This window comes from Pristiophorus japonicus, chromosome 1, assembly GCF_044704955.1.
Source record: "Pristiophorus japonicus isolate sPriJap1 chromosome 1, sPriJap1.hap1, whole genome shotgun sequence".
Lineage (NCBI taxonomy): Eukaryota > Metazoa > Chordata > Chondrichthyes > Pristiophoridae > Pristiophorus > Pristiophorus japonicus.
The window spans coordinates 485,496,872-485,520,249 of record NC_091977.1 but is presented as its reverse complement, the minus strand read 5'-3'; the positions used below and the strand labels follow the sequence as shown (position 1 = coordinate 485,520,249).

Sequence of the window (23,378 nt, the reverse complement as noted above, 5' to 3'; positions counted from 1 at the left end):
TCCGGTTGGCAAACAGTAACTAGTGGGGTGTCGCAGGGATCGGTGCTGGATTCTCAACTATTTACAATCTATATTAATGACTTGGATGAAGGGACCGAGTGTAATGTAGCCAAGTTTGCTGATGATACAAAGATGGGTGGGAAAGCAAATTGTGAAGAGGACACAAAAAATCTGCAAAAGGTATAGAAAAACTAAATGAGCGGGCAAACATTTGGCAGATGGAGTGTAATGTGGGAAAATGTGAGGTTATCCACTTTGGCAGAAATAATAGAAAAGCAAATTATAATTCAAATAGAGAAAAAGTGTGAAGTGTTGCAGTACAGAGAGACCCGGGGGTCCTTGTGCATGAAACACAAAAAGTTAGTATGCAGGTACAGCAAGTAATCAGGAAGGAAAATGGAATGTTGGCCTTTATTGCAAGGGGGAATGGCTTATAAAAGCAGAGAAGTCCTGCTACAACTGTACAGGGTATTGGTGAGGCCACACCTGGAGTACTGCGTACAGTTTTGTCTCTGTATTTAAGGAAGGATATACTTGCATTGGAGGCTGTTCAGAGAAGGTTCACTAGGTTGATTCCTGAGATGAGGGGGTTGTCTTATGAGGATAGGTTGAGTAGGTTGGGTCTATACGCATTGGAGTTCAGAAGAATGAGAAGTCTATTGAAACTTATAAGATAATGAGGGGGCTCAACAAGGTGGATGCAGAGAGGATATTTCCACTCATCGGGGTAACTAACACTAGAGGACATAGTCTTAGAATAAGGGGCTGCCCATTTAAAACTGACATGAGGAAAGATTTCTTCTCTCAGAGGGTTGTAAATCTATGGAATTCTCTGCCTCAGAAAGCTATGGAGTCTGAGTCATTGAATATATTAAAGGCGGAGATAGACAGATTTTTGAACGATAAGGGAATAAGGGGTTATGGGGAGCGGGCAGGGAAGTGGAGCTGAGTCCATGATCAGATCAGCCATGATCTTATTAAATAGCGGAACAGGCTCAAGGGGCCATATGACCTACTCCTGCTCCTATTTCTTCTTATGTTCTTATCATGACTGTGCTGCATAAACAGCAGAGTGCTGCATTGTCAGAGATTGTGATCTATGGATGAGATGTTAAACTGAAGTTCTCGCTGTCTGATCAGATGGGAAGATGGTACAGTTGGAATTCAGGAAGAATGAGAACAATTGTGCCGAAAGGTATTATCCATCCAAACTGGTCCTGTGATCTGGTGCTCTCTGTCTGGGCAGGTGTCACTTATGGAAGCCACAATTCACTGTGAGCCCGAAGGACAGATGGAGAAATTGGAAAAGAAACAAAAAAACTAACTATTGATTAACTCATAATACAGATACATCAGAATTCGCTACAAGGCTTTCCATTATACACAGGTGCCGTTTTTCTCATTGCACAAGGAGAGGGAGATATGGTGAGCGTGACACTGATAAACAGGATTAGTTTCAAATATTAAGTGGAAATGCACCAAATTTTAAAAAAGTATTGGGACAAAGTTTGCTACATAGAGAATATCAGAGGCCTGTGAATCAGTTCGTAGCATATTTGAGTTAGTTAAGATATACCATAAAGGACAAAGTCTCTGACCCCGGAGAGCTGGACTGGAGTACAGTGGATCTTATGTCTATTTTCCCCGCTAGCATCTGCTTGTTCGTTAATTTATTCTCAAAATGTGGGTGTTTCTGATGAGGCCAGCATTTATTGCCCATCCCTAATAGCTCTGTGAAGGTGGTGGTGGGACTTCTTCGTGAAACATTGGTAGCGGTTTAATACACTGAGGGGCCAAAATTGCCCCACCTGATAAGGCGTAAAGCGGCGGCCTTGGGGTGGGGCAGAATGGCCACCGACACTCCATGGAGGGACTGCCATTTTAGAAATTGCCCTACCTCAGCAATGGAGCGGTGTCTGGGACCGCTCCACACGTTTTCCCGCCGCGGCATGCATGTGCCAACCCCTTTCTGACTGACGAGGATTCCCTCGCGAATTTGCCCTCCCGAAATTGCCCCTTCCCCGAAATTGCCCCTCAGGAGGTACCCCGCCACTAGCCGTGCCCCTGACAACTTTTGCTGTCGGTGCACTCTGTGTAAAATGACGGCATGGCCACCCTTAAAGGGGAGGGCGCTCTGTAGCGGCCACCATGTTATTTTCTTTTGTTGGCTGACTGCGAGGTAGGCCCAACAATTATGCCCCCGGGTTCTGCCGGGCCTCCAACAGGCAGCCTGGCAGCCCCTCTTGGGTACCAGGTCGCTGGCCCGGCCAAAACCTTCCCTGGTGGCCCAGTGGACCTAACTAAAATATCTGCAGAGTTCACAGAGGATCTCCCCTTTAACTGAAGGGGAGAGACGTCGCAATGCGTTAGCGTGCCGCTGATGATTGATCGGGACGGCAGATCCGCTGCGAGGTCACTTCCTACCCACACTTGACTGGAACACCACACCATGGAGAAAAAAAAACAAAGTGCTGAATTTGTCCCGTAAACTTAAAAAAACAGTAAGTGCGCCCCATTTTGGGCGAAGGGCAATTTCTACTCCTGAATGCCTTGCCAGATCACTTCAGAGGACAGTTAATAGTCAACCACATTCGTGTGTCAACCACTGGAGTCACATATAGGCCAGACCGAGTAAGGAAAGCAGGTTTTCTTCCCTAAAGGACTTTAGTAATTGGGTTTTTACAATAATCCGACAGCTTCATGGTCACTTTTAATGATACCAGTTTTTTATTTCTAGATTTTTTTTTAACTCAATTCAAATTGTCAAATTGCCATTGTGGGATTTGAACTCACAGTGGGGTCATTTTGACTTTAGGTGATAGTGTAAAACAGCTCGGCCATCATTAAACATCAATCCTGATTTTCGTTTCCATTGATTTCAATGGACACCGAAATCAGGAGAGGTGTTTAACAGGACAGCCGAGCTGATATCGCGCATTTTACACAAAAATCTAAAGTCAAAATAACCCAGACCTTCTCTGGATTATTAGTCCAGTCCTCTGGATAACTCGTCCAGCAACATTACCACTACACTACAGTATTGGTGTCAGGCATTGGGTTCATGGATACCCTAATTTAAGGCCTCTAAAGTTTCTCCCACACTAAAGAAACACTTGGCTTCTGCTGCATACTTACCCCCAATTCCATGGAAACTCAGTCAAAGTTGCATTACAGTGTTCCATTAAGTCTCAAACCATTGCAACACCATACTACATAAGTTTACGATCATCAGTATTAGTGCTTTTTTAAGTTACTGTGCTTTAAGATCTGAGAGAAAGTGCTACTGAGCCACACAAACCAGAAAAAGGTCAGGTCCAATTCCAGGTCTGTGCTAAGTTAAATGAGCTCAGCTAGGACAACAGTAGGAGAATTATATTCAGCCTCAGATTCAGGGAGAAACAAAAAGGCCATGGTCCCTGTTCCTGGTCATTGTCTAGTGATCCAGCGACCCTCTGCTAGAAAAGGTGTATTGGTGGACATTGACTGAGGACCAGACTGGGCTCCACTTTGATGATTACCCTGCTATTCAAACACTCAATATCTGGGCTTTTGCCCAAAGATAGACACTGGTCAAAGGTCCAGGAGGATTGCCGACACCTATGAAAGGACAGCCCCATCATGAGCCAATGACTTCTGGAGAGTATAGAAACATAGAAAATAGTTGCAGGAGTAGGCCATTCGGCCCTTTGAGCCTGCACCACCATTCAATATGATCATAGCTGATCATGCAACTTCAGTACCCCAATCCTGGTTTCTTTCCATATCCCTTGATCCCTTTAGCCGGAAGGGCCACATCCACCTCCCTTTTGAATATATCTAATGAACTGGCCTCAACAGCTTTCGGTGGTAGAGAATTCCACAGGTTCTCAATTCTCTGAGTGAAGAAATTTCTCCTCATCTCAGTGGTCCTAAATGGCTTACCCCTTATCCTTAGACTGTGACCCCTGGTTCTGGACTTCCCCAACATCGGGAACATTCGTCCTGCAGCTAACCTGTCCAATCCCGTCAGAATTTTATATGTTTCTATGAGATCCCCTCTCATTCTTCTAAATTCCAGTGACTATAAGCCTAGTCGATCCAATCTTTCTTCATATGTCAGTCCTGCCAACCCGGGAATCAATCTGGTGAACCTTCGCTGCACTCCCTCAATAGCAAGAATGTCCTTCCTCAGATTAGGAGACCAAAACTATACACAATATTCAAGGTGTTCCCTCTCCAAGGCCCTGTACAACAGCAGTAAGACCTCCCTGCTCCTATACTCAAACCCTCTCGCTATTAAGGCCAACATGCCATTTGCCGCCTTCACCGCCTGCTGTAACTGCATGCCAACTTTCAATGACTGATGTACCATGCCCCCCAGGTCTCGTTGCACCTCCCCTTTTCCTAATCTGTCAACATTCAGATAATATTCTGCCTTCCTGTTTTTGCCATCAAAGTGGATAACTTCACATTTATCCACATTATACTGCATCTGCCATGCATTTGCCCACTCACCTAACCTGTCCAAGTCACCCTGCAGCCTCTTAGCATCCTCCTCACAGCTCACACTGCCACCCAGCTTAGTGTCATCTGCAAACTTGGAGATATTACATTCAATTCCTTCGTCCAAATCATTAATGTATATTGGAAATAGCTGGGGTCCCAGCACTGAACCTTGTGGTACCCCACTAGTCACTACCTGCCATTCTGAAAAGGACCGGTTTATTCCTACTCTTTGCTTCCTGTCTGCCAACCAGTTCTCTCTCCACGTCAATACATTACCCCAAAACCATGTGCTTTGATTTTGCACACCAATCTCTTGTGTGGGACCTTGTCAAAAGCCTTTTGAAAGTCCAAATACACCATATCCACTGGTTCTCCTTTGTCCACTCTATTAGTTATTTCCTCAAAAAATTCCAGAAGATTTGTCAAGGATGATTTCCCTTTCATAAATCCATGCTGACTTGAACCGATCCTGTCACTGCTTTCCAAATGCGCTGCTATTTCATCTTTAATAATTAATTCCAACATTTTCCCCACTATCGATGTCAGATTAACCAGTCGATAATTCCCTGTTTTCTCTCTCCCTCCTTGTTCAAAAAGTGGGGTTACATTAGCTACCCTCCAATCCATAAGAACTGATCCAGAGTCTATAGAATATTGGAAAATGATCACCAATGCATCCACTATTTCGAGGGCCACTTCCTTAAGTACTCTGGGATGCAGACTATCAGGCCCTGGGGATTTATCAGCCTTCAATCCCATCAATTTCCCTAATACAATTTCCTGACTAATAAGGATTTCTTTCAGTTCCTCCTTCTCACTAGACCCTCGGTGCCCCAGTATTTCCGGAAGGTTATTTGTGTCTTCCTTAGTGAAGACAGAACCACAGTATTTGTTCAACTGGTCTGCCATTTCTTTGTTCCCCATTATAAATTTACCTGATTCTGACTGCAAGGGACCTACGTTTGTTTTCACTAATCTATCTCTCTTCACCTATCTATAGAAGCTTTTGCTGTCAGTTTTTATGTTCCCTGAAAGCTTACTCTCATACTTTACTTTCCCCCTCCTAATTAAACCCTTTGTTCCAGTCCTCAGGTTTGCTGCTTTTTCTGGCCAATTTATATGCCTCTTCCTTGGTTTTAACACTATCCCTAATGTCCCTTGTTAGCCACGGTTGAGCCACCTTCCCCGTTTTATTTTTACGTCAGACAGGGATGTACAATTGTTGAAGTTCATCCATGTGATCTTTAAATGTCTGCCATTGCCTATCCACCGTCAACCCTTTAAGTATCATTCACCAGTCTATCCTAGCCAATTCACATCTGATACCATCGAAGTTACCTTTCTTTAAGTTCAGGACCCTAGTCTCTGAATTAACTATGTCACTCTCCATCTTAATGAAGAATTCTATCATATTATGGTCACTCTTCTCCAAGGGACCTCGCACAATAAGATTGCTAATTAATCCCCTCTCATTATACAACACCCAGTCTAGGATATTGGTCGTCTGTACACAACTCCCACTAGCATTTTCTGCCCTTTGGTGTTCCGCAGCTCTACCCATACAGATTCCACATCATCCAAGCTAAAGTCCTTCCTTACTATTGCGTTAATCTCCTCTTTAACCAGCAACACTACCCCACCTCCTTTTCCTTTCTGTCTATCCTTCCTGAATATAGAATACCCCTGGATGTTGAGTTCCCAGCCTTGGTCACCCTGGAGCCATGTCTCCGTAATCCCAATTACATCATATTCATTAACAGCTATCTGTGCAGTTAATTCATCCACCTTATTACAAATGCTCCTTGCATTGAGACACATAGGCTTCAGGCTTGCTTTTTTGACACTCTTTGTCCTTTTAGAATTATGTTGTACTCTGGCCCTTTTTGATTTTTGCCTGTGATTTCTCTGTCTTCCACTTTTCCTTATCTCCTTTCTACCTTTTGCTTCTGCCCCCATTTTACTTTCCTCTGTCTCCCTGCATAGATTCCCATCCCCCTGCCATATTAGTTTAAACCCTCCCCAACAGCACTAGCAAACACTCCCCCTAGGACATCGGTTCTGGTCCTGCCCAGGTGCAGACAGTCCGGTTTGTACTGGTCCCACCTCCCCCAGAACCGGTTCCAATGTCCCAGGAATTTGAATCCCTCCCTCTTGCACCACTCCTCAAGCCACATAGTCATCTTAACTATCTTGCTATTTCTACTCTGACTAGCATGTGGCACTGGTAGCAATTCTGAAATTACTACCTTTGAGGTCCTACTTTTTAATTTAACTCCTAGCTCCCTAAATTCAGCTTTTTGGACCTCATCCCGTTTATTACCTATATCGTTGGTACCAATATGCACCACGACAACTGACTGTTCACCCTCCCCCTCCAGAATGCCCTGCAGTCGCTCCAAGACATCCTTGACCCTTGCACCAGGGAGGCAACATACCACCCTGGAGTCTCGATTGCGGCCGTGGAAACACTTATCTATTCCCCTTACAGTAGAATCTCCTACCACTATAGCTCTCCCACTCTTTTTCCTGTCCTCCTGTGCAGCAGAGCCACCCATGGTGCCATGAACTTGGCTGCTGCTGCCTTCCCCGATGAGCCATCTCCCCCATCAGTATCCAAAGTGGTATATCTATTTTGGAGAGAGATGACTGCAGGGGACCCCGGCACTACCTTCCTACTCCTGCTCTTCCTGATGGTCACCCATTCCCTATCTGCCTTTGTAACCTTTACCTGCAGTGTGACCAACTCACTAAATGTGCTATTCACGACATCCTCAGCATCGCAGATGCTCCAGAGTGAATCCATGCGCACCTCCAGTGCCGCAATGCGTTCTGACAGGAGCTGCAGCTGGATACACTTCTTGCACAGTGGAAGTGTCCCTGATTTCCCTGATTACCCACATAGAACAGGAGGAGCATGACACAGGTCTAAACTCTCCTGCCATGACTTGACCCTTAAATTAACTTAATTTGGCATGGAAGAAAGTTGGAAACAGATGTAAAATTTTAGGGATGTTTTAATTTCACTTTGAAATGCAAGGGCAGGATTTGCAAATAGGATCACCTACAGCAGAAGGGAGAGAAGTAGAGAAAAGGGGAGTGGATTTTGTGGTGGCACAAAGCAGGTGATGGTGTTGACATCAGTGGAAAAAACAATCAAGCCGCGGGGTGTAAAATAGGCTGCCGATTCGCTATCGCCCATTTTTCACTATCACCCAAGACCCATTTCACCCCCAAAATGCCTACAACTTTTGCCACAACACATCACTTTCCCTCTGTACAGTTTTTGCAGGTCATTGTATATTAGTGATAGCAAGTGATGGGGAGTGAGTCTTAAATTACCATTTTAAGGGCAGCCCAAGAGGCTGATTATTACTACTGGCATTGAATTATACTCCTGTAGATGCCTTTTTTCAGTGCTGCCTATTCCTATTGAACCTTCAGTGGCTAGCTTTGTGATCAGGGGTGGATGGAGGATGTTGCCTGTGTGTGGGTGAACTGTTGGTAATGCAGTGGACCTTAACTGGCAAATCATTTATTTCATTGTTGACTTCCAATGGTCTGGTCAGTTTCACAGACATTTTGGCACGGCCTCCTAATGAAGTATTTTCCTATGAATAGTTGTTATTTATGGGAACAGGCCTTATCTTGTGTCGCAAGCAGAAATATTATATTTAAGAGACGTTGCTTGCCAGTTGAGCTCAGTTGAGGGTTCAATATGTTGCAGTACCTGCTCTTGACTCTTTGCCTCAGTAAGGATTGACCATGACTTGAAATTGTTTACTTCTGCTTGTCCGTCAGCTTAGTAAGAATGCTTTGACAAAAAGGAATTAAAAGAAATGACCAGTCTTAAGGCAATCTTTATGGTATATATTGAATGTTAATGAAATCATGTTTTTATTCATTCCCCATTTTGTTTTATTTTTTATATAGTAGGGGCAATTGCTGCGAACCCTCTCTCAGGACGTGTCGTTGCTGGGCAGGAAGCAAAACCACACAGCTGGCCATGGCAGGTAAGGAGTCATCGTTAACGCTTAGCTCACTGGCTGCTCGCGAAGGGGCAGTCGTATCACACCAGCAGGGTCTGCTATTCCCTATATTATATTTGCTATTCTCTATGATATATAGTGGGCTATATTGCCCTGCACCCCGTTTGGGGCACACAATTTGAATTAGGTGACTATTTAGTGCCTGGCAAGGTAGGCTGTTAAATCTTGCTGAATTGGTCACTTAGAAAGAGAAAACATTGCGGGGCGGTATCAGAGGCAGGAATGGCCTCCACGGGGCATTGCCAGGTTGTTAGCAGGGAGGAATCAGGGTGCAACGCTCAGCACGACATGGACATGCCACGTCGCACTGACGCGTCACAACATCCCTCTACTTCTTTAAAGGGGAGGGCCACTGCGAACTCTGCAGCCACTTTCGTAGCACCCAGCATGGAGGGTTTCGGCCAGGCCAGCGGCCCAGTGCCCAAGAGGGGGTGCCAGGCTGCAAGTTGGTGGCCCGGCCGCACTAGTGGCTGCCATTGTCGAGCCGACTGCAAAATCGGCCGTCGTAAAAAGATGATGGCTGCGGCGCAAGGCCCTCCCCTTTAAGGTCGGCCGGGGCGCCCCAGCAGCGATAGCTTTGCACCCCATGGGGCAATTTCCCCCGCGGGGTGCAAAAGGGTTGGCGCGGGGCAATAAGGGGTCGGCGCGCACGGTGATGCCGTCATCAGCGTGTGCGCTCCCATCCGGGGCGAAAATCATGGGGCATGGCTCAAACCCGTTTTCGCCCACAGAATCGCGGGGCAATTCCGGCGGCGGGAGCGGGGGGGAGGTACTTCAGCCTCCGCGCCCGGGCGATAAAAGATTTGCGCCCTGTTAGCGCCTCTCAGGGCGATAAAAAGGGGCAATTTTGGCCCAATGGTGTCTGCTATTCCCCATACATGGTCAGTGCTAGTTGTTGTGCCTCAAATGCGAAATTCAAGTACAAATGGGAAGAGCTTGTGCTTAGTTATACTGGGAGTTAAGCAGCCTAACTAAAGATCTTTAAAGGAAGGCCATTCAAAATGGCCCAGGAAACTTTTATTTTTTATTTTTGTAGACTCAGGTGAAGCAGAAGAGCTCCTCCTGGACCCACAAAAAAACCTCCAGTCCATTGCCGTTGTATTTGAGGTAATGCCTGGGATCCCCACCAGCCTGGGCTCCCGCCATCCCCCAGCCCCCTGCCACTACCACCACTGCCCCTACCACCCCTCCCCGCCCCCCACCCCCACCCCAAGCCCTGACCTGCTAGGAGTTTCAGCGTAAGTGCCATCTAATTTCCCACCCTCTCCAACCGGTGAGCACCACGGATCACTGATTGTGTACCCGCAGCTCGCCAGCAACATTTAACTGAGGCTCAAAGCTGAATTTGGCTCAGTTCCCAGGCCTAAATGAAGCAATCCGTCGACCAGTTTCTCAATCACTTCGGGCACAAGTAGAATTTCTCGGCCTCAGTTTTCCATATCTACATTTGTTTTGCTTTCCCTTGATTTTTTTTCTGATGACCATCGCTACCGCGCCAGAATGGCATTTCCATACTTCACAGCAGCCATCCTTGTTAACTCTCTGGCCTCGAGTCAGGGGGCACACTTCTGACACTTATTGAGCGTGCGCGTACCCTCACCCTCATATTGGATGCTTCATTGCCCTCCTTGCGCTGAAAAATGGGCAAGGTGCTATCAGATTTCCAAACCTCTGAGTCCATTTTGCACGTGGAAAAATAATAATCCAATGTATTTTTTTGGTTTTAGGCCTCATTGCAGTTTGCTTATGACTACGACCCTGATTACTTCCAGCATATGTGTGGCGGATCGCTAATTTCTAGATATTGGGTCATGACTGCTGCACATTGTATTATTGAGTAAGTCTATTATATTAATATGTGCAACAGGCATTATACACAAACACTTTTATTCTGAATTATAACCAATATAACATATAAGACATACATAGGAACATAGGAATTGCTAGACGAATAAAGACAAAGGCCTATCTAGTTCACCTTCTACCATCCTGGTAGTCACATGATTCAATGATAATCAAGTTGTTGACTAATCATGGCAGTCAATCTCTATCAATTAGTTTACAACAGACCCAGACATATGGTGGAAAGCTTTGGGAACCATAGGCTCAAAGTCACCTGTTCCTCCCAAGCTCGCTACACTTACCACATGTCATGACTCAAATAAATCTATCTAATTTGCATTTGAATCAATATTAACTGCTTCCACCGACTCCCTACGGAGCTAGTTCCATAAACTGACCATTCGCTCAATGAAATATTGTTCGTTTTAAATTTACTCCCCTTTAAGTACAGTCCATACCCTCTGGTTATACGGTTCTGGAAATGGTGAAATAGCTTGTCATGGTCTATATTATCTAGTACAATTAATGAATAATTAAGGATAATTTTGACATATGTTACACAGATATTTATTACAGTTGCACTGACCTTTTTCAACCTTGGTTTTGGTCAAAGCCCACAAAGTCGGGTAACTTACTTCATTTTTATAGATTTTCTGCCTCTTTAAAGTCCCTTGCCACCTCTTCAGGTATGCAACAGCAGTCCCACTGCAGCAAGCCTGAGCCTCCTCCAGCATTGGCGGGATAGAAACATAGAAACATAAAACATAAGTGCAGGAGTAGGCCATTCGGCCCTTCGAGCCTGCACCACCATTCAATAAGATCATGACTGATCATTCCCAGTACCCCTTTCCTGCTTTCTCTCCATACCCCTTGATCCCCTTAGCCGTAAGGGCCATATCTAACTCCCTCTTGAATATATCCAATGAACTGGCATCAACAACTCTCTGTGGCAGGGAATTCCACAGGTTAACAACTCTGAGTGAAGAAGTTTCTCCTCATCTCAGTCCTAAATGGCCCACCCCTTATCCTAAGACTATGTCCCCTGGTTCTGGCCTTCCCCAACATAGGGAACATTCTTCCCGCATCTAACCTGTCCAGTCCCGTCAGAATCATATATGTTCCTAAGAGATCCCCTCTCATCCTTCTAAACTCCGCTGAATAAAGGCTCAGTTGTTCCAGTCTCTCTTCATATGACAGTCCAGCCATCCCTGGAATCAGTCTGGTGAACCTTCGCTGCACTCCCTCAATAGCAAGAACGTCCTTCCTCAGATTAGGAGACCAAAACTGAACACAATATTCCAGGTGAGGCCTCACTAGGGCCCTGTACAACTTCAGTAAGACCTCCCTGCTCCTATACTCATATCCCCTAGCTATTAAGGCCAACATGCCATTTGCCTTCTTCACCGCCTGCTGTACCTGCATGCCCACTTTCAGTGACTGATGAACCATGACACCCAGGTCTTGTTGCACCTCCCTTTTTCCTAATCTGCCGCCATTCAGATAATATTCTGCCTTCGTGTTTTGCCCCCAAAATGTATAACCTCACATTTATCCACATTATACTGCATCTGCCATGCATTTGCCCACTCACCTAACCTATCCAAGTCACCCTGCAGCCTATTAGCGTCCTCCTCACAGCTCACACCGTCACCCAGTTTTGTGTCATCCGCAAGCTTGGAGATATTACACTCAATTCCTTCATCTAAATCGTTAATGTATATTGTAAAGAGCTGGGGTCCCAGCACTGAGCCCTGCGGCACTCCAGTAGTCACTGCCTGCCATTCTGAAAAGGACCCGTTTATCCCGACTCTCTGCTTCCTGTCTGCCATCAGTTCTCTATCCACGTCAGTACATTACCCCCAATACCATGCACTTTGATTTTGCACACCAATCTCTTGTGCGGGATCTTGTCTAACGCCTTTTGAAAGTCCAAATACACCACATCCACTGGTTCTCCCTTGTCCACTCTGCTAGTTACATCCTCAAAAAATTCCAGAAGATTCGTCAAGCATGATTTCCCTTTCATAAATCCATGCTGACTTGGTCCGATCCGGTCACTGTTTTCCAAATGCGCTGCTATTTCATCCTTAATGATTGATTCCAACATTTTCCCCACTACTGATGTCAGGCTAACCAGTCTATAATTACTCGTTTTCTCTCTCCCTCCTTTTTTAAAAAGTGGTGTTACATTAGCTACCCTCCAGTCCATAGGAACTGATCCAGAGTTGATAGACTGTTGGAAAATGATCACCAATGCATCTACTATTTCTAGGACCATTTCCTTAAGTACTCTGGGATGCAGACTATCAGGGCCCGGGGATTTACTTATCGGCCTTCAATCCCATCAATTTCCTAACACAATTTCCCGTCTAATAAGGATATCCTTCAGTTCCTCCTTCTCACTAGACCCACTGTCCCCTAGTACATTCGAAAGCTTATTTGTGTCTTCCTTCATGAAGACAGAACCGAAGTATTTGTTCAATTGGTCTGTCATTTCTTTGTTCCCCATTATAAATTCACCTGAATCCAACTGCAAGGGACCTATTTTTGTCTTCACTAATCTTTTTCTCTTCACCTATTTATAGCCAGTGGCAAACCCGCTAGGAGCCTATCTTGTTTGCTAAATGAGCCCAGACCTCAGAAAATGGGCTGGGGTTAGGGCAGTGTTGGAAGGGTAAGCAGAAGTCCTGCCTTCCCATTCTATCTCAAAGAGGTGAATCTCCTTATATTCCTTTGTGATTAAATGTGGATTTTTAGTTCCTTTTCTCGGATGAGGTGTTAAACCAAGGCCGCGTTTGCCCTCTCAGGTGGACGTAAAAGATTGTATAGCACTATTTCGAAGAAGAACAGGGTAATTCTCCCTGCTGTCCTGACTATTTATCCCTCAGCCAAGGTCACCAAAACAGATTATCTGATCATGGCAATTTGTGCTGTTTGTGGGAGCTTGCTGTGTGCTAATTGACTGTCGTGTTTCTTACTTTACAACAATTAATTATACTTCAAAAGTCCTTAATTGGCTGGTAAGTGCTTTGGGTTGTCCTGAAATCATGAAAGGCGTTGTATAAATGCAAGTCTTTCTTTCTTTCTTTTCCTTTCAGAATCCCAGGAAGATATGGTATTGTTCTTGGAGAGCACAATCTGGAGCAGAAAGGCAATGAATATTTGAGACATGTTCAATTTATCATCAGTCATTATGGATGGGACCCAACTGCCCTTGAAAATGGGTAATTCAGATCTGCATTTTAAAATTTAGGAGTTTCATCCATATTGAACTATTTTTAAGCCACTCTCTCCATCACAAACTTAAAAAAAAAACTTTCTCCAGTGTAATGATGCCTTTATGGTGATTGCTGGTCATTTTTTCCTTTATTTCTAAAATTCTTCAAATACAGCTCTTTCTCTTCCCTGAATCCTCACTGTGTTGTAATCACAATACATAAGAACATAAGAACATAAGAAATAGGAACAGGAGTAGGCCATACGGCCCCTCGAGCCTGCTCTGCCATTCAATAAGATCATGGCTGATCTGATCATGGACTCAGCTCCACCTCTCTGCCCACTCCCCATAACCCCTTATCCCCTTATTGTTTAAGAAACTGTCTATTTCTGTCTTAAATTTATTCAATGACCCAGCATCCACAGCTCTCTGGGGTAGCAAATTCCTCAGATTTACAACCGTCTGAGAACAGAAATTTCTCCTCATCTCAGTTTTAAATGGGAGGTCGCTTATTCTAAGATTGTGCCCTGTAGTTCTAGCCTCCCCCATCAGTGGAAACATCCTCTCTGCATCCACCTTGTCAAGCCCCCTCATAATCTTATACATTTCGATAAGATCACTGTTTGTGGAATCTTGCTGTGTGCAAGTTGACAGCTGCAATTCCCTGGAATCCAGAGGACACAGATTTAAGGCGATTGGCAAAAGAACCAAAGATGACATGAGGAAAAACTTTTTTAGGCATCTGCAAAGCACTGCCTGAAAGGATGGTGGAGGCAGACTCAATCATGGCTTTCAAAAGGGAATTGGATAAGTACCCGAAGAAAAACAATTTGCAGGTCTATGGGGATAGGGCGGGGGAGTGGGACTAGCTGAAGTGCTCTTGCAGAGAGTCAGCACGGGCTCGATGGGCCGAATGGCCTCCTTCTGTGCTGTAACCATTCTATGATTCTATTCTATAATATAAATGCAAGTTCCATTTTATTCCATCTCATCAATGTTATTATTTCCAGCAGGAGTAACTAAATAGTGCTCAACCATGGGAATGTTGGCTGATTCTGTTTCTTCCCCCTCAACCCAGGGGGTGCTGTGGTTAATTGTAGCACTGTTGCTGAGGTCAGCTAATGCAGAATTGACTGGGGATCTTTTACCTATCTGAGCCATGGAGGGGAACTGCATTTCACTTCTACCCTGTCTCTCTTAGGAATGACATCGCCCTAATCCGACTGGCAGAACCTGCATATGCTACCCCTGATGTAGAGATAGCAGCCTTACCGCCCTTCGATGAGATCCTACCCAATGGGTATCCATGTTACATCACTGGATGGGGGTTAACTAAACGTAAGTTAAGTCCAGGGGGGCATAAATATAAGATAGCTTCTAACAGATCAAATAAAAAATTGAGGAGGAATTCTTTATACAGATAATGATGAGAATGTGGAATTCTCTGCCGTGGAATGTTTGCACCAGAAAGCATTGCTACATTTAAAGGAAGGCTTGATGCATACTCTAGGGGGAAGGGAACAGATGAATAATGGAGGCAGAGTGGGAAGAAATAATTGGAGTGGGAAGAGGTTTGTGTAGAATATAAACACCAGCATAGGGAAGTTGGGTCAGATGGTCTGTTCTGTACTGAAGATTCTATGCAATGTTACAAAATGTTCTATGTAAGTGAATATTCATGAATTTTTTTTTGTATGCAATTTTGCTGATGTCCATCGTTGGCTTCTTTTAGATGTCTGAATGTTCAGAGAACCATTAATAGTCCAAATAATTACTATAGAAAGGGTTCATGATGGTCAGGGTGAACATCTTGGGGGTTATTTTGGTGAAAGGGTGAAATCTGACGCTAAATAGGTGCTGTGTTAATAAGACACGCCTGTTTAAAAGTCTGGTTTTAGCACTTAATTTGGTCCTAATTGCTGATTACCATAATTTGAACTTACCCAGAGATGCTAAAGCAAGTTTAGCAGATGGGCATTTTACCGCTAGATGCCACTATCTGCTTCATTATATCCTCAAAACATGACTAAGACATTTTAGGGCAGACACTGGCTCAGACTTACCTGGTGACTTGCAGCATTCTACAACGTAATGGCACAAAAAAAGGGGGAAATTATGGCTTAAGTGACTTGCACCATCACATACACCGCTTCGTCACTGAACCTCAAAATTGACAGTGTAGGTCTGGCAGGAATATCTGGACCATAAAATTTAAAGAATAACCCCCAAAAAATGATTAAATAACATTAATATGGTCTGTTGTTCTTTCAGCTTTCGGTCTTCCCTCTCCCACTCTGCAGCAAGCTCTGCTCCCAGTGGTGGACTTTGCTACGTGCACATCACCAAACTGGTGGTCGGGCTTGGTCACCCCAAACATGATCTGTGCTGGGGGTGATGGTGTGGTGGCTGGATGTCAGGTAATGTCAATCTCTGTCAATTCTATATATTGTCATTACGGTGCACTCTCTGTATATAAGAACATAAGAACATAAGAAATAGGAACAGGAGTAGGCCATTCGGCCCCTTGAGCCTGCTCTGCCATTCAATAAGATCATGGCTGATCTGATCATGGACTCAGCTCCACTTCCCCGCCCGCTCCACATAACCCCTTAACCCTTTATCATTTAAGAAACCGTCTATTTCTGTCTTAAATTTATTCAATGTCCCAGCTTCCACAGCTCTCTGAGGCAGCGAATTCCACAGATTTACAACCCTCTGAGAGAAGAAATTTCTCCTCATCTCTGTTTTAAATGGGCAACCCCTTATTCTAAGATTCTGCCCTCTAGTTCTAGTCTCCCCCATCAGTGGAAACATCCTTTCTGCATCCACCTTGTCAAGCCCCCTCATAATCTTATACGTTTCGATAAGATCACCTCTCATTCTTCTGAACTCCAATGAGTAGAGGCTCAACCTACTCAACCTTTCCTCATAAGTCAACCCCCTCATCCCCGGAATCAACCTAGTGAACCTTCTCTGAACTGCCTCCAAAGCAAGTATATCCTTTCGGAAATATGGAAACCAAAACTGCACGCAGTATTCCAGTATACTCCAGTATTCCAGTATACTCCATAAGCTGCAGCCTAGTGGGCCCTTGGGTCAGAACATAAGAACATACGAAACAGGAGCAGGAGTAGGCCATACGGTCCCTCGAGCCTGCTCCGCCATTCAATAAGATCATGGCTGATCTGATCATAGACTCAGTTCCACTTCCCGCCCGGTCCCCATAACCCCTTATCCCCTTATCGTTTAAGAAACTGTCTATTTATGTCTTAAATTTATTCGATGTTCTAGCTTCCACAGCTCTCTGAGGCAGCGAATTGCACAGATTCACAATGCCTCTGAGAGAAGAACGTCCTCCTCATCTCCGTTTTAAATGTGTGGCCCCTTATTCTAAGATCATGCCCTCTAGTTTTAGTCTCCCTCATCGGTGAAAACATCCTCTCTGCATCCACCTTGTCAAGCCCCCTCATAATCTTATATGTTTCGATAAGATCACTTCTCATTTTTCTGAATTCCAATGAGTAGAGGCCAAACCTAATCAACCTTTCCTCATAAGTCAATGCCCTCATTCCCAGAATCAACCGAGTGAACCTTCTCTGAAATGCCTCCAAAGCAAGTATATTCTTCCATAAATATGGAAACCAAAACTGCACGCAGTATTCCAGGTGTGGCCCATATCTTGTATAGCTGTAGCTGGACTTCCCTGCTTTTATACTCCATCCCCTTTGCAATAAAGGCCAAGATACCATTGGCCTTCCTGATCACTTGCTGTACTTGCATACTCTCCTTTTGTGCTTTATGCACAAGTACCCACTCCCGGTCCCGCTGTACTGCAGCACTCTGCATTCTTTTTCCATTTAAATAATAACTTGCTCTATGATTTTTTTCTGCCAAAGTGTATGACCTCACACTTTCCAACATTATACTCCATCTGCTAAATATTTTCCCATTCACTTCGCCTGTGAGGGGGACTGAGAGTGAGTGAGTGAGGGGGGGACTGAGAGTCGATGAGTGAAGAGGGACTGAGAGTGAATGAGTGAGGGGGGACTGAGAGTCAGTGAGTGAAGGGGGACTGAGAATGAATGAGTGAGGGGGTCAGTATAGCAAGTGTGTACATTGTAGATTGATAGGGCACATTCTGTGTCCACAATCATTCGGTTGATTAGCCAGTTTAATTTGGACCGTGTTGACCGATGGCTCAGCAGATTGCTATAGGAAGGCGTTGTGTCACACAATGGTGGATGCGGATCTGTGTCCACATTAACCCACTCAATTATTTACTAATCTCACCCAAGAGAAATTGTCAAGGGGAAGTGAAAATGTCAACTGAAGACTAAGGGGGTAGATTTACAGTCAGCGGCAGGCGGTAACGGATCAGATGGAAAGGAAAATCGAGAGGAATGTATAACTGGTGGCCGAACCACTACCGCTCATTTTCCATCACTGCCAAAAGTGAAAATCTACCCCTCTGCATTTCCCCAGAGTAAGAAGAAATATAATGAAAGAGTAAAATGTTCCCCAGTGTCCTGGGCAATATTTATCCCCCAACCAACATCACTTTAACATATTATCTGTTTATTTATCTTATTACTGTTTGTTAGCTCTTGCTGTGCTCACATTGGTTGCTGCATTTCCTACATTACAACAGTAGCTACACTACAAAAGTAATTATTTCACTGTGTAAAGCGCTTTGTGGTCATCCTGATGTCATGAAAGGTGCTATATAAATCCAAGTCCTTCTCCTTCATATTCTATTTGAGCTTTCCAGCAGTCAGTTTGAGTGGGGCTTGAGCAGGCCATCTGTCTGCTCGCCTCGCTGGGAAACAATGCAAGGCCTGTGTGAAATACAATGGGGAGGGTGCACGATGCCAATGGTGTTTCGATATACAGCACTACATTACAGAATGATAGAAGACAAGCTTTCAGCTATTCAAGCACCACAGAGAGGTGAGGCACTCCATCAAAAATCAAATCAAAAGCATTCACTCTCCAGGGACGGAGGCAGCATTGGCAGAGGAACTTAGACTCCAGGCTATCCTCTCAGCTGGGAAAGAGGGCTGGTAAGATAGATAACTGAGAAGAATAACATAAGAGCTGTAAGTTTTAATATAGTTCAAATGTATTGTTCTGATAGTTCTCATGTCCCAGCCTATGCTCACCGTTTCCTTACCTCCAACTTTATTTAGACAGAGGTTGTATTTGATTAGTTTCTAACCTATCGTTGGAGTCCTTGATCTTACCGTGTTAATGTCAGATATAAAACATGGAGTGGATATATAAATACAAATAGTTGTTGTTGTATCGACACACTATAAACCCCAAAAAACAACACAATAAAACACAATGAACAACATCATGAAATTTCCTTAATCTCCTGAGGGTCATAAATAGAAGACCTCGGCCCATACATTCAACCTGTATAAAATCAGTGATGAAAATTCATTAGGCAGCACCAATTGCAATGTTCCACATAAGTCAACACTCTTTACCAAACATAATTCCTGAAGGGCAGTGCGGTTATAACTGATACTGGTTGTCTCCTTAATTATTGAGATTTAGTGTACCAATTGAATCGACTTATTGCTTCAAAAAGGAGGTAGATAAATTGAGAATGGGATGGAAGGTTATAAGGGTGTGTACCGATGGCGAAGCCCAAACATTCCATGGAGCCCAATTGTTCTAGGACAGAGGAATGCTGTTTGCAGGGCAGCAGAACAAGGTTGTATTTTGGAGATGTGAGAATGAATGGATATTCTGGAATTTTTCTTGATTACCTTTGTGGCTCAGTGTGCATTTATGCATAGGTTTCCCTCAGGAGATGGCCAGGGTAGGACAGTGTCCGTGATAGAGTTAATGATATGTGGTTCATGGAAGGAGTGATCCGAACAGCCTCATCTCAGTCTATGTTCTTACCCACTTTCTTGTTCACAGGGAGATTCTGGTGGCCCTTTGAACTGTAAGAATGATGTTGGAATGTGGGTTGTGCATGGTATTGTAAGCTTTGGACCAGCCTCCTGTGTTATAGAGAGGAGCCCGACTGTTTTTACTCGGGTATCATCATACACTGACTGGATTTCCCAGGTAAGCCTTCTTTATTATATTACCGTATGACAGGTCACCGACCTGAAACGTTAACTCTGTTTCTCTCTCCACAGATGCTGACTGACCTGCTGAACATTTTCTGGTTTTACTTCTGATTTCCAGCATACGCTGTATTTTGCTTCTTTATTATATTACCTGTTGCTTTGTATCCCACAATCTGTAAGGCCTTTCAATTCTAGAACAACAACAGCTACATAAGTTTCTATAGGGCTTCTGATGTATAGGAAAACATCCCAGAGCTCTTTACAAAGCAGGGCAGAATGGCAGAGAGTGAGAAAGAATGAGGGAAAATTTAAAGGGGAGATTGGAGAAAGGTCAGAAAGAAGTGTTGTCAGTTGGCTTTAGGAGGAAGTGATGTACTGAGGCAAAATGATTGTGTGACACAATTCTAAAGGACGAGGGTGTGATGGATGAAAGGCCTACCTCCAGTGATGAAATGGAGGGAGTGGTAATTAAGTGTCAGAAGATTGGATTGCATGCGGGAACAATGAAGAAGATCTCACAGATAGGGTAGGGAATGAGGCCTTAAAGGAACTTGTAAAGGCCTTCCTGAAATGAGTATCCCAAGATTCTACTTTGTAAGAAACTGTTAAAAATATATTTTATTTAAATAAATGTTAGTGCTGTGTTGTGTTGTATCAAATGCATGATAGGCTAATCCAGATGTTTTTTATAAATTCCAAAAGAATGATCTAGTCGACATCTGTGAGAGAAAGAATAATTTTAAACAGCCATTAAACATGAAGCAGGAAAAATTTGTGTTTGGCTGCAAAGTTGCCGGTTTCAATTGGAGTTAACGGCTGCTGAAAATGTCGGCAATGCTAACAGAGCAAAATTGATCTGGGAGGCAGGGAAATTGGTGGCGCAGCGCTTACCTTCTGTGCAACACCATCCTGGTGGCTGGAGGCATCAGAGACGAAGTTCCTATCCAAGTGCAGCGTTGGAGCTTTACACAGCTTCTGGAATCGAGCACCACACTTTAGGAAGGATGTGAAGGCCTTAGAAAGGGTAAGAAAAGATTTACAAGAATGATTCCAGGGATGAGGGACTTCAGTTACGTGGATAGACTGGAGAAGCTGGGGTTGGTCTCCTTAGAGCAGAGAAAATTGAGAGGAGATTTGATAGAGGTGTTCAAAATCATGAGGGGTCTGGGGGTCAAGAACCAGAGGACACAGATTTAAGGTGATTGGCAAAAGAACCAAAGGCAACATAAGAAAAAACATTTTTACACAGCAAGTCGTTATGATCTGGAATGCACTGCCTGAGAGGGTGATGGAGGCAGACTCAATCACGCCTTTCAAACGGGAGTTGGATAAGTACCTAAAAGAAAAACATTTACAATAATAATAACTTTTATTTATATAGCGCGTTTAACAGAGTAAAATGTCCCAAGGTGCTTCATAACAGTGTTACAGACAAACAGATAAATTTGACACCGAGCCACAGAAGAAATTAAGGCAGATGATCAAAAGCTTGTTTAAAGAGGTAGATTTTAAGGAGCGTCTTAAAGGAGGAAAGAGAGGTGGAGAGGCATAGAGGTTTAGGGAGGGAGTTCCAGAGCTTAGGGCCCAGGCAGCTGGAGGCACGTCCACCGATGGTTGAGCTGTTATAATGAGGGATGTTCAAGAGGCTAGAATTTGAGGAACGCAGACATCTTGTGGGATTGTGAGGCTGAAAAAGATTACAGAGATAGGGAGGGACAAGTCCATGGAGTGATTTGTAAACAAGGATAAGAATTTTGAAATCGAGGCGTTATTTAACTGGGAGCCAATGTAGGTCAGAAAATACAGGGGTGATGGATGATCTTGACGGTGCGGGTTAGTACACGGGCTGCTGAGTTTTGGATGACTTCAAGTTTACGTAATGTGGAATGTGGAAGGCCAGCCAGGAGTGAGTTGGAGTCGTCAAGTCTAGAGGTAACAAAGGCATGAATGAGGGTTTCAGCAGCAGAAGAGCTGAGGCAGGGGCGGAGGTAGGCAATGTTACGGGGGTGGAAAAAGGCAGTTGTAGTTATGCCGTGGATATGTGGCTGGAAACTCATTTCAGGGTCAAATATGACACCTAGGTTGCGAACAGTCTTGTTCACCTTCAGATTGATGCTAGGGAGAGGGATGAAGTCAGTGGTTAGGGGATGCAGTTTGTGAAGGGGACCAAAGATAATGGCTTCGGTCTTCCCAATATTTAATTGGAGAAAATTTCTGCTCATCCAGTACTGGATGTCGGACAAGCAATCTGACAAGTTAATACCAAGCAGGGGTCGATAGAAGTGGTGGAGAGGTAGAGCGGGTGTCGTCTGCGCACATGTGGAAACTGACTCCGTGTTTTCGGATGATATCGCCAAGGGGTAGCATATAGATGAGAAATAAGAGGGGACCAAGGACAGATCCTTGGGGGCACCAGAGGTAACGATGCGGGAATGGGAAGAGAAGCCATTACTGGAGATTTTCTGGCTACGATTAGATAGATAAGAATGGAACCAGGCGAGTGCAGTCCCACCTGGCTGGACATTGGTGGAGAGGCATTGGAGGAGGATGGAGTGGTCAACTGTGTCAAAGGCTGCAGACAGGTCCAGATGGACGAGGGGGGATAGTTTACCTTTGTCACAGTCACAAAGGATGTCATTTGTGACTTTGATGAGAGCAGTTTCAGTACTGTGGCAGGGGCGAAAACCAGATTGAAGAGATTCAAACATTGAATTCATGAAAAGATGATCACAGATTTGGGAGGCAATAACACGTTCAAGTTCTTTGGAAAGGAAAGGGAGATTGGCGATGGGGCAATAGCTAGCAAGCAAAGTGGGGTCAAGGGTTGTTTTTTTGAGGAGAGGGGTGATGACAGCAGATTTGGAGAGGGGAACAGTGAACCATTAACAATGTCAGCTACAATGGGAGCCAGAAAAGGAAGTTGGGTGGTCAGCAGTTTAGTGGGAATAAGGTCAAGAGAGTAGGAAGTGGGTCTCATAGATAAGATGAGTTTGGAGAGATTAAGAGGGGAGATCAAAGGGTAACTAGAAAAAGATATGAGTTTAGGGCTAAGGCAGGTAGGATCGTCAGATGAAGTTTGGCCCTGTGGGCTAGGTGAAGGAAGGGAACTCGTAGAGGCAGCTGATTGTATGGTCTCAATCTTTGATACAAATGAACTCCTCACACTTGCTGTTGGAGGTAACTGGGGTGGAGACAGGGGAGATGGGTTTAAGGAGATGGTTAGCAGTAGAGAATAGTAGCCTGGGGTTATTTTTGTAATTCAGAATGATCCTGGAATAGTGAAAAGTTTTTGTAGACAAGAGTAAGAACCGATAGTGTTTTATGTGTTCGAGCCAGATCTGGCGGTGAATGGCTAAAACAGCTGTCTGCCACATCCATTCAAGTCTACGCCTTTTTGACTTCAGGGAGAGATGAGGGCTGTACCACGGGGAACGGTAAGGGTGGAAGAGAGTAATCATTTTAATAGGGACTAGGGCATCAAAGGCGGTAGTGAGGGTGTGATTGAGCAGATCGGTGGCTGAAAAAATGCCATTGTTAAAACAGGGCCAAAGGTTGGACAGTTTTGAGTTGATAAATGCAGTTGTAATAGAATTTGCAGGGCTACGGGGAAAGGGCAGGGGAGTGGGACTAGCTGAGGTGCTCCTTCTCGAGGGCTCGACGGGCCAAGTGGCTTTCTTCCGTGCTGTAACCATTCTATGATTC

General features: G+C 44.5%; 1 protein-coding gene across 1 annotated transcript in view; it reads left to right on the top strand.

The window, feature by feature from the left end:
• LOC139269186 (chymotrypsin-like elastase family member 2A) overlaps positions 1 to 23,378 on the top strand; it is a 52,310-nt gene that overhangs the window by 21,421 nt on the left and 7,511 nt on the right. The window contains exons 4-9 of the mRNA XM_070888313.1: positions 8,416 to 8,495; positions 10,259 to 10,368; positions 13,472 to 13,597; positions 14,792 to 14,928; positions 15,862 to 16,007; positions 19,522 to 19,671. Of these exons, the coding sequence (XP_070744414.1) occupies positions 8,416 to 8,495; positions 10,259 to 10,368; positions 13,472 to 13,597; positions 14,792 to 14,928; positions 15,862 to 16,007; positions 19,522 to 19,671 (749 nt within the window). The remainder of the gene's footprint in view (positions 1 to 8,415; positions 8,496 to 10,258; positions 10,369 to 13,471; positions 13,598 to 14,791; positions 14,929 to 15,861; positions 16,008 to 19,521; positions 19,672 to 23,378) is intronic.